The sequence below is a fragment of the Heterocephalus glaber genome, unplaced genomic scaffold (assembly GCF_053883595.1).
Source record: "Heterocephalus glaber isolate CG9 unplaced genomic scaffold, H.glaber_assembly_v1.0 deba00001813, whole genome shotgun sequence".
Taxonomy (NCBI): Eukaryota; Metazoa; Chordata; class Mammalia; order Rodentia; family Bathyergidae; genus Heterocephalus; species Heterocephalus glaber.
Window position 1 is genome coordinate 3,272,242 of NW_028258484.1, and position 11,974 is coordinate 3,284,215.

Below are 11,974 nucleotides of genomic sequence, written 5' to 3' on the forward strand. Positions count from 1 at the left end.
AGACATTCTATGTTAGCAATCAAGTTTCTTTAAAAGATGTCTAATAGGTGTGAATTCCTTTTTATCCTACTCAGGGTTCTTTATGGGTTCTGAATTTGTGGACTGGGACTTTGTATCAGTTCTCTGTCATTCATTCTTTTCAAATACTGTCTTTGCCTAAGCTGGGTATGGTGGTACACATCTGTAATTTAGCACTAAGGAGGATAAAGATGAGGCAGGAGGATCATGAGCACAGGGCCAGCCTGGACTACATTATGAAACTCTGACTCAAAAAAATCCATTGCCTCATTCTTTTTGCCCTGAAAATCTTGATAACTTTTTCATATCTTCTGGTTTCCTAAATCTCCCCTTAGCTGTATGTAATCTGTTATTAAACTTACACGTTGAGCTCTCAATCCAATTACAGTTTTTACTTCTAGCCATTTGGGGGTATGATGGGTATCAAACTTGATTATTTCTCAAATCTACCAAGTTACTTTCAAACATTTGGCACTTCACTCCATTTTAAATTCTTTATTCCTATCAGCATATATGTTAAATATATGTATTTACTTTCTGTGTTTGCTAATTTCAATATGTGAAATCTTTGCAGGACTCTGCTTCTCATTTTTAAGATAGCACTCCATTCACTGGTTTCTTTGTGACTTCATATTTCTTACAACTTTAGGAATTCTCTAAGTCCTGGGATGAAGATGAGTTCTTCTAGAAGCTTTGTGTTGTTACATCTTAGGGATTCTTCACATTTTAAGGCACTGCCACTCTTATGCCACTCTGCACTTAATTATTGGCTTTAGATTTTCTTGCCAAGCAAGGGGAATTTTTTTCCCTACCTAGCACTGCCAACGTTTGAGAAAGGAAATCTTCCTTTCAGATCCCTGGATGTAACAAATTTGCTTGTACTTCACATTTATTATAAAGTATAGCCCTTTGAGGTACCATCTTCCCCTCCCCCCGTACCTGGGATTGAACTCGGGACCTTGCGCTTCTGAGGCAGATGCGTTGCCATTGAGCTAAATCCCTACCCCATGAGGTACCATCTTTAATGGGAGAGTTCTACTAGAAAACTACCAACTTTCTTTTTTTTTTTTTGGTATCGGGGGATTGAACTCAGGACCTTGCTCTTGAGAGCTGGATGGTGGCATCACTGAGCTAAATCCCGGGCCCCCAAAACTATCAACTTTTATCTCCTGTTCTCTGAGCTTCTTCAGTAGGACACAACTAAGTTTTGCAAATAATGGTCTTAATATAAAAACACTTGACTTACATCTATGAGTTCCCACTTTCACACAGTTTTTAACTTGATTTTTCTTTACTTTCTGGCCAGCTACCTACATCAAGTCCAATTTTTTTTTTTTGGTACTGGGGATTGAACTCAGGACTTTGCGCTTGTGAGGCAGGTGTCAGCACCACTGACCCCAAGTCCAATTTAAAAAAAATTTTTATTTAGAATTTAAAATTTTTTTCGGTGGGAAAGTTAGTCAGGTGACCTAATCCACTACTGCAGAAAATACAGTAACTATATTTTCTTAAATATCTGAAAATTGGATATAGATGAAGGTGTTAAAGGGCAAAAGAAACAATAACCTTGAAGTCTTACAAATAACAAGTTGAGTATATATTTGGAAGAAATCTGGAAAAAAATATCCTCAACAATTTGTAAGGGACTAGACTGGAGAGCCCAAAATACAAAATCAATGGTTCCCAACTTCTATGCAGCAGAATCACCTTGAGAACTAGTTAAAAGAGACTGCAAGCCACGGATGGTGGCACAAGCCTGTAATTCTTGCACCTAAGAGGCTGAGGCAGAAGGAGCACTGTGAATTTGAGGCCAGCACAGACTACGTAGTGAGTTCAAGGTCAGCCTAAACTACATAGTGAGACCCTATCTTTAAAAAAAAAAAAAAGCAAGAGAGAGATTGACTGATTGACATTGAGACTGAGAGACTGCAGGGCCCAGGTCAAAGAGCTTCTAAACTGTCAACCTGAGTGGGGTCTGAGAATCCACTTTCCTTTTCTTTTTTTTTTGGTACCAGGGATCGAACTTGGGACCTTGCACTTGTGAGGCAGGTGGCAGAACTGCTGAGTTAAATCCCCAGCCCCGCTTTTCTAATAAATTCTCAAGTGATGCTTATTTGCTGGTTTTCAGAACCCACTGGGAGAATTATTGTACTAAGGAGAAATAAACTGCATAAAACAACAAACTGACAGGTTCATTTTATTTCCTTCTATAATAGAAAAGAACAAATGTATGGAAAAGAAGCCTCAGTAATGCACTTGGTCCACTCTACCATTTACTTCAGTAAAATTATGAAGTTTATGTTGATGCTTGATTAGTAGCAAACTGATTAGAAAGCTCTATACAAGAAACAGTTCTCAAACTCAGTATCTGTGGGTAGAAAAAAAAGATTGGTGTTCAACAGCTGTTCATATTTAATTCTACATTATTGATAAAAAGACTCAGAAAAAAAAAAGCCAAGGATTTAGCTGAGTGGCATAGCAACTGCCTGGCAACCACAAAGTTCTGAGTTCAATCCCTGATACCAAAACAAAAAGAGTCAGAATAGATAATAGAAAAAACAGCATTATTTAGAGTATTGATTAGCTTGTAGGGAATACGACATTAAGATTCAAATTACAGACACTGTAAGAAGTGGTAATTTATTAAGGTGTTCAGAAATGTATGTCATATTTATTCGTTCAATAATCACTTACTGAGCAATATACTTCCATGCCATACTCCATTCTAAACCAGGAGAACTAGATTTGCTCTCATCTCACAACATTTTGTCAATATTATTCTGTTGGAGAAAAGTAACTAAGATAACTAAATTTTTTTGAACTTTCCAACACAGAAGCTTTTGGAAGACCCAGAATCAGTGACAACTGCTACTTTTGTTATTTGTCAAACCAACTACAAAAAAGCTTGTTCAAAAGCACCTAACTCTAAAAATACTATATAAAATACTTTATATATACTTCTTAAAATATGTGAATGCTAGATTTCAAAAAGGTTAACTTCTTACCTGAAATTAATTTTCCATTTTCTTTCTTTATATAGCTAGTAGAAAATTCATCAGCAGCACATTAGCACCTCATTCTGCATGTAGCAAAGGACCAAAATATCTTGCATTACTCATAAATAGCTGATGCTAATTCATTCGGTTTTAAATCTATAGTGCACAGTTGTGAAGAGTTATTAGCACTGTTTGGCTTAAAATCCAAAAAACGAAAAAGAAAAAAAAAAGAGCTGGGGTAATAGATCAGTGGTAGAGTACTTGCCTAATATAATTCAGAGACAGAATTACAAATCAGTGGGAGGGCAAGAAAGAATTGATTCAATAAATTATATGGGGACAACTGGTTACACATACAGAAAACATAAGATTATCTTCATAATTCACACCAAACACAAAAATAAGTTCTAGGTCAATTAATCACCAAAATGTGCAAAGAAAATTTAAAATGTTTTAGAAGAAAGTCTCAGTGACTACAGAGAAAAAATTTATTGGAAAACACAAATACAAATCATAAAGGTAAAATAATGAAAATAACCAATTTGGTAAATAACCAAAATAAATCCAAAACTCTGTAAACACGAGAAATATCATCATCTGGAAGAAACTATTTGCAAATAAAAGACTAGAATCCAAAGTTAACCTAGCTCCCCCAAAAAGAAAATCTGTATGTCAATAAGAAAAATACAAACAACCCAATTAAAAGGGGACTGGGGCAAAAATATACAGTGATAACTCTTTGAAGAAATAGCCAATGACCAATAGAAAAAAATGCTCAATATCAGTGGTAATCAGGACAAAATGCAAATTTAAATTAGATTGTTTTATACCTATTATATTGTAAAAGTTGAAATACAAAAAAGGACCTCATAAGAGATTTTTACTTAAAATAACACCCAGAGTATGGATGCTTAAAACAGCATTATCACAAGTGTTTAGTGTATTGCCAATACAGGCATTTCCAAGAGTTTGCTGTTGTGCCCCTTCAAGAAGGTTCAATAGTAAAATACTTTCTCATTACACCGTTAACTTAAATATTTGAAAAAAGAATAAATGCATACTAAGCACAAATTCCTCTCGGTTTTAGAAAGAAGCTATTTTAGAAGTGCTTTTAAAAATTCAATTTTATCTTCTAAAAGTTATTGCATTTGAAGATTCATTTTTAAATCTCCACCAAAGTGATATACAAAACAATAGCTACTCCACATAAGATTGTAGAAAGTCAATATGCTTTGGATAGTAAAACTTTGATTTAGAAAATGAGACTATAAACACTTCATAGTACCTGTTTCAGCTTGTGGTAGTGCACATGAGCTACCCCCCACCCCACTTACAGCTTAGAGCTCCAAAATTCATCTGGCCGTTGGTTATTTGGTAACGAGGTTATTCACTCATAAAATGTTATACATGGCTACTTCCAAACAAAGCTATAAAAGCTTCTTCATTTTCCTGACCAATACTGAATACTGGCCTGTCCTAGTCAGAGTGTTGGATTAGGTAAATTATTTCTAGCATCTTTCAACTCCTAAGAGAGTTCTCTCCATAAAGTTCTTATTTACTACCATTTAAAATTACTACTTACCTCATTTTACTACCATTTCTTATGATTATTTCAACTACTTTAAGGATTTATGAAGATACTTGTTGGTTTTATTTATGTTCATGTAAGTGTATTTTCAAAAAAGTATAGCTGAATTTCTAACAAGTAAGATTTCTGGGAGGTTTGCTTGTTTGTTTGGAGACAGGGTCTTGCTATGTAGTTCAGGCTGGCCTTGAACTCACTATGGAGCCCATGTTGGCCTCAAATTTTCATTATTCCTCCTGCCTCAGCCTCGTAGTACTGTGATTACAGGCCTGTGCCACCACACCTAGCCTTGATTTCTGGCAGTTTAAAAAGATGGAATACAGGGTTGGGGATTTAGCTCAGTGGCACCATGCCTGCCTCACAAGTGCAAGGTATTGAGTTTGATCCCTGGTACCAAAAAAATAAAAAGACGGGGACAAAAAAATTTCAGGCAGTATAAAAACCCTTCTTTTCCTTTGTTTTTCTTTCACAGTAGTAGGAAGGTGGTGGTAGCATAAAAGGCTAGGAAACATCATCAAGTACAGCAGCTTTACTAGGAAACTTCTACCTACCTAGCATCAATTCTAAGCTATGACTGCTGCATTTTAGATTCTTCTCTTTAATTTTGACTCTGCATTTCCGGGGCAGCTGAAGCATGAGGCTTTTTGAAAGAGCATGTATGTGGAAGCCTGAAAAAGTTACAGTCATTTGTATGTGGCACTTCCTTATTTAAAAAGAATCAGTATTTCAATGTAAGCAATGAAAAAGATAACTTCAGAATCTGCTTTATTACTAGCAAAAATTTTAAAAATTTAAACAAGTGAGAAAACTTATTATCTAACTGCATCTTTCTGAAAGGCCAAAGGAAATCAGATAAGTTTAAATCAATAGATCATTTTATTATAAAATGTGTTTGTCATTCCAAATTTGTCACATAATAAATACACTAAAATGATAATAAAGCTCTTTTTTAAAAAGGTTCTTTACTTCTCAGATTAGAGAGTTCCATGTATTTTAGGGGTTAATCAAATTCTGATGACCCAGATGCTAACATGCTAAATAACATCACACATTTATTTTTCAGCAATTTCCCAGATTAATTGAATATGGTGATATTGGCCAGAAAAAGCCAAGCACAAGATATACAGGTTACTGATGCTATCAATGGCAATAATCAGTGACACAATAACAACAAATTTTCCATTATATATAGACTATAAATGCCATTTACAAGTTGATGTCAGAATGCCAACATTAGAGTAACCAAAAGTAGTAATAACTAAAAATAATTTTTCTCCCACAAAAAGGAAATAAAGGACCCACTTTAAAAACAGTATTACAGCATGGTGAACTCTATTTGCTAAACATTGATAGTTACTAAAAAGTTAAGGTTCTCAGAACAATCAGTGACAGGCCAAAGTTGTTCAGATTCTCCAAAAGGTAGAAGATAATTTCTGAAAAATTAAACTTTGACATTAACATCCAAGAAGTTCTAGGAAAGGTATATCTAGTTTTTGTTATAACCTTGCAACTTGGTGAACTAGGTAATAGTTGTCAAATTGACCTGAATTCCAATCTTGATTCTGCATTGTTTGCTACATGAACTTGCTAACTTACAGAGCCTCTTTCTCTGAGTAAAACAAATTTATCCTGATTAAATGATATACATTGTAGTGAGGCAATGGTTCTCAAAGTGTACTAATGGGTTTCTGTTTCAAGAAAAGCATGTTCAAAGACTATTTCTGACCCTTTCTTATTCTGCCCTTTATCAGTTACTTGGATGTAGGCATAGAAATAAGCACTATTGAACCTACAGATGAAATAAAACTGGAGGACAGAGCTACTATGTTTCCCAACGTGAAAGAATTAAAAAGACCTTCACCAAGCAGTAGACATTCCCTGACCTAAAAACAAAACAAAACAGGGCCAGGGATTTAGCTCAGTGGTGCTGCGCCTGGTACCAAAAAAAGAAAAAAAAAATTATGAAAGGGTAGGCCATACACTTAAGTTCAATAAAGAAACTGCCTAGTACCTAGAATGGTGCTGATCTTAAAAGAACATGAGAGGTTTGTCTGCAAGCCCAAAATGAGCCTGGAAGATGATTCACTGCCAGAAAAAAAAAAAAAAAAGCCTGTTTTAATAATGGTAGTGTCCAGCTCAAGACAACAATAGTTCATCTGATGATCACATTCCATTCTGGGAACATTTTAGAAGAAAGGCTGACAAAACAGAGCATTTCCAGAGGAATGTCACCTAAAGGCTAAGGGTTTGAAATAGAGGATATCCAAGAAATTGGAGATGTTTAACTTGAAAGTTAGAAAATCTCAAGAGATATATAACCTGTCTCCAAATATCTGAGAAGTTGACATGTGGGTAAGGAATTGTTTATTCTATACATCTTTAACAGCAGAAAAACCTTTCTAACAGCATCAAATGACAATAAAATGGGCTAGCTTTAGGGCGATGTGTTTCCAATAGTTTGGATATGGAATGTCCCCCAAAGATCCATGTCCCCAGGCTTGGGACCTCCCGTGGCACCACTGGAAACTATTGTGGGTCATTAGGAGGTAGGTTGTGAGAGGACTTTGGACGACTGGGGGTATGTCCTCAAAGGGGACTGTGGGACCCAGGTCTCTTCCCTCTCTCTTTGCTCCCTAGCTGGTGAAGTAAGCAGTTTTTCTCCCACACTCCTGCTATGATGTGCTGCCTCATCGCCGGCACAAAACAATGTGGCTAATCAACTATGGACTGGAACCTCCAAAGCTGTGAACTCAAATCTTTAATCCTTGTAAGTTAATTATCTCAAATATGTTGTTATTGTGATGGAAAGCTGGCTAATAAATACAATCTTCTATTACCCAAGTGTTCAAATAGAGATTAAATTCATTTTCAACAAAATTACCTGAGAAGCCAAGCATGGTGGCATGCACCTATAGGCCCAGCTATGTGGGAGACCAAAGTAGGAGGATCGTTTGAGCCCCTTCTCAAACACAAAACAACCATGCCTGTAATCCCAGCATTCAGGAGGCTGAGGCAGGAGAATCACCTCGAGTTCAAGGCCAGCCTGGGCTGCATAGTGAGTTCAAGGCTAGCCTGAACTACATAGTGAGACCCTGTCTCAAGAAAAAAAAACAAACCCTCGAACACAAAACAAAACTTATGTATTGAGTGCCTAGGTCCCAGGAAGTGTGCAAAACACAGATTATAATAATTGTTTTTTTGTTCGTTTTTGCTACTGGGGATCGAACTTGGGGCCTTGCATTTGTGAGGCAGGCGGCGGAATCACTGAGCTAAATCCCCAGCCCAGATAATAATTTTTGATAACCAGCGTGGTCTCTGCTTTCATGGAAGGTTAAGTCTACTGGCCAAGCCAAATAACACAAAAACATTTTAAATGAAAAAAGATAAATCTTTAAGATAGGAATATAGTTTTTCAAGCATGTATAACAAAGTGTCCTAGCTTAAAATGTGAGGTCAGAACAGGCTTCCCTTGAGTGACTGAGTGATCCTCCTAGAAGGTAAATAGTCGGGGGCAGAACATTACAAAGGAAGGAAAAAGCACATGCAAAGACCTTGTGGTAAAGAAACTACTGTAGTAGGTTCAGAGAATTGAAAGGCTTATGTAAGCTGAGCACAGATAGGGAGTGAGTGGAGAGAAACAAGGGGCAAAACCACAAAAAGCCTTGAAAGCCTTGTTAAGTATTTGATCTTCTCCCAAAAGTAATGGGATGTTACTGAGGAGGGGCTTAAGCACCAATGGGCATGGGAAAGAATGATAAATGTGGAGAATGGATTGAAAGTGGGCTAGAATGTCAAAAGTAAACTACCTGGGAGCTTCCTGCAGCGGTCCAGACCAGAAAGGATGGTAGCTTAGGAAAAAGAGGTGGAAATGAAGAGGTAGAATGGGCTGGAGATATTTTTAACAGGTTAAAATGACAAAAAAAAAAAAAAAAAAAAGAAGTGACTGGTCTAGTGGGTGATTTTGGTTATTTGGGTACGGTTTAAAGCAACAATGCTCCCAACCCTGATTCTTTGACCTTATAAACTGTTTTGGTGTGTGGGAGGCCAGCAGACAACTTAGCAATGAATTTTACCCAGAGATGGAGGGGAGGGAGTTAGAGGATGTGATGAGAGAGTAGGTATAAAAGGTGACCCATTCTCCTTCCCCCCACCCAAGTTTCCAGCTTATATAACAGGATGGATGGTAGTTTTATTCAGTAAAATTGGAAAAAGGAGAAGTACCAATTAGGTGAGCTAAGATCATGGGTTTGGATTGGAACAAGATGAATTGAGTAGCCTTGGTTTCTAACATATTAATTCTGACATTCTGACATATTAGTTTGTTAGGTCTGTACTGGGAATAAAATTTTGACAATCATTGGCATATAGATAGTTGTAGCTATGGGTTTAGAAGGGATTGTCTGAAGAAAAGATAGGGTGTGAGAAAAGGACCTTTCAAGAATAACAGCACTGAATAACAGAATAGAGCAGAGTGAGTCTGCAAAAGAGAAGTATGAGTCAAAATAGGTGCAGAGCATCACAGAAGCCACGGGAAAACTCTCCATAAGGAGAGATGGTCAACAATGTCAAATGCTGCTAAGACATCAAACACAAGGACTGAAAAATATAAACTGAGGGACACATTTCAGTGGGATGACAGAGCCAGAAATCAGATTGCAGTGGGCTAAGGAATGAGTAGGTGGTAAATTGGAAACAACAAAAACAGAAAATTCTATCAGATTTTCTGGCTGTAAATGAGAAAAGGTGAAAGGTGTGGGAGTGGAGGGAGGGTTTGTTTTAAGGTAGAAGCCTGAGTACATTAAGGAGCAAGTGATTATTGAGGAAAGGGATTCCTGAGGAGGCAAAAATCAGTATCCAAAGTATAAGTGAAGGGACCAGCCTTAGCTAAAAAAGGGTAGGGATGGGGAAAAGAGAAAAAGGTCCAACTAGATGACTCTTAAGGTCTTTTCTGACACCAGAATCTCCTGACCTACAATTCCCTTTAAACAGGACATTTATATATTTATATATATATATATATATATATATATGGGTGTATGTGTGTGTATGTATATATATATAAATATGGGTGTATGTGTGTGTATGTATATATGTGTGTAAGTTAATGCAAATTTATTCAAATATTCTAATAAAAATGAATCAGTCAAGCATATTCTTAACCCCTAATGACGCAGTTAATGTCCTCAGGTTTGCAACCAATGTAATAATCTCTTGGAAGGGTCCATGCCTCAGAGCTTTCACTGCAATACAACACTGAACCAGCCCTATCTCTCCTCACCAAACCCATTCTACACCGCGATCCTAGAAGCTAAAGGAGGAAGTAAAATTTAAAACCCTAAAACTACAGCATATTCTCCTGCATTCGAAGCAACTGTCATTTATAAAGCAAAACGCGACAGCTCAAATTCATCTTCACCCCAAGCTAAAGCCATTCCTGCCTAACTCAACAGTTGACAGATTCCCGCAGATGGTCAGAGATTAACCCTAAAAGCCGTTTGCACCCCTTGCTCTTTTTTACAAGACCCTTCATTTATAAAAAACCAGAAATGGAGTCCTGAGGATCCTTCCCACAGCCCCGGCCCGGAATGGAGCAGACGGACTTCGGAGACTTATTCCGGCGGCACCATCGAATTAGCCCTCCGAGGGCGTGCGGAGAAACCCCCAGAGCCCGACAGAAGCGACTGGCACCCAGGACCCCGCGGCTGCCTGGAGAACTAGGGAAACGAACTCCAGAGGCGGCACGGAAGGATTAAGGTAAACGCTGGAGACGCGGGTGACGAGGAATCACCCTCGAGGGGGATGGAGTTTCTGAGAAGGGTTAATCTACCACTGCTCCCCCTTCTCGCCTCAAGCCCTGCTCAGCCTCCCGCCCCTCCAGCACCCCATTGCTCAGCCTCGCTCCCCGTCCTCGGGGCTGCCAGGTCCTCAGAGTACCCTGGAGCCTGGGCTCCCCAGCCGGCACTCACCCGGCCCGCCATCTTCGCGGACACGTCCGGCTCGGCTGCTGCAGCTCAGCACTCTGCAGATCCCGCCCCCGCCGCGTGCGCTCCCTCCCTCCCAGCCACCCCCTCCCTCGCGCAGGCGCGCAGCCGCCGGGAGGCCAAGCGCGCTCCGGGCCGCGGCCCCGACACCTCTCCTGCAGGGCGCGCACGGGTACAGAGGCGCCATTTTGGGTGGGACCTGCAGGCCCCCGGGCTGAGTTTCCTTTGCCGAGCTCAACATATTGCCCATTTGCTGAGAATTTGTAACAAGGTTAATGGTGCTTTTAATCACGTACCTCTTTGCAGCTGCAGTTTGTCCTTTAATGACTGTTTAGCTTTACGCTTTCAGACCCATTTAAATGTGAATATCCTGAGAGACCCCAGCTCCAATACAGGTCTTAGCCCAGGTAAAGTTAGTGCGCAGTGAATAATTCAGGTTCTGAGTTTTGAGTTCAAATTCTGCATGAATCCACGCTTTTCTTTGTAGGTGTATTTGTCCTAATTTCTGGAAACAACGTTGACTTTGTTTTAGCTCACGTATAGCCCAGAAAACAATATTTTCTTCAAATTTGACATTACTGTGTTTTCCTCAGAATTTGAAAATGTTTGTGATTACTTTTATGTTAACTGTGATTAAATCTCTTTATAAAGATCTTGAAATTTGGAATAATCTTTTCATTTCCCGGTGTTATTTCATTCTAGAGTGTATGGTAAATAAAATAGGCCGGTCATTCTTTTTTGACCTTGATGTTGCCTTCCAGTCACTGGGCTAGGTTGGAGGATCCGCAGCGCTGAAATAAGGAACCCATCCACTCCTGTCGCAAAAAAACAAAGTTTTCAGGATGCATCTGTAAAAGACCAGACAAGGGTTTCTTAGCGATTTTAGGACGCACTCAAAAGTAGAGTGCCGGCACTCAGAGAAATGAGAGCTTTATGAGCTGGAGCTGAGTATATTTAAGGGGATGTGGTGTCTTCAACATGAGTGATCTAGGATATATATTCCTAATATCTGTCAGGTAGGTTATCCATCTGGCAGATTATGTCAGAATGCAAGCCTTCTACATGTTTTTGAAGTTGAGATATGCTGCCCACTGATATTGTTGTTTCCTTGGTGGTGGAGGAAGCACAATTCACAGGAGAAAAGGACAGGTCCAGGAGCATGGATTTTCAGGCTTGTGTGTTTAAGACCTTTAGGAATTTTTTAAAAATGAGTTTTGTTTCTTGAAGCTGCAGGTGAGTACAATTTTAAAATCTTGATTTTCTTGTCTCCTTTTTACATAGTTTTTATTTCTTCTCTCCTACCTCATTCTCGCTATACCATTTTTTCACTGGAATCTCAGAACTAAGTTTAAGCACACTACAAGTAAAAAGATTCTACCGACTTTGTTTTCTGA

At 38.6% G+C, this 11,974-nt stretch overlaps 1 protein-coding gene across 2 annotated transcripts in view; it reads right to left on the bottom strand.

The window, feature by feature from the left end:
- Window positions 1-10,654, bottom strand: part of Nsf (N-ethylmaleimide sensitive factor, vesicle fusing ATPase) — a 154,174-nt gene extending 143,520 nt beyond the window's left edge. The window contains exon 1 of one of the 2 annotated variants that reach the window (XM_004868669.2): window positions 10,566-10,654. In XM_004868669.2, the coding sequence (XP_004868726.1) occupies window positions 10,566-10,577 (12 nt within the window). In that variant the 5' untranslated portion in view covers window positions 10,578-10,654. The remainder of the gene's footprint in view (window positions 1-10,565) is intronic. The other variant, NM_001310283.1, reaches the window with a different exon arrangement.
- Window positions 10,655-11,974: the final 1,320 nt, after the last annotated feature.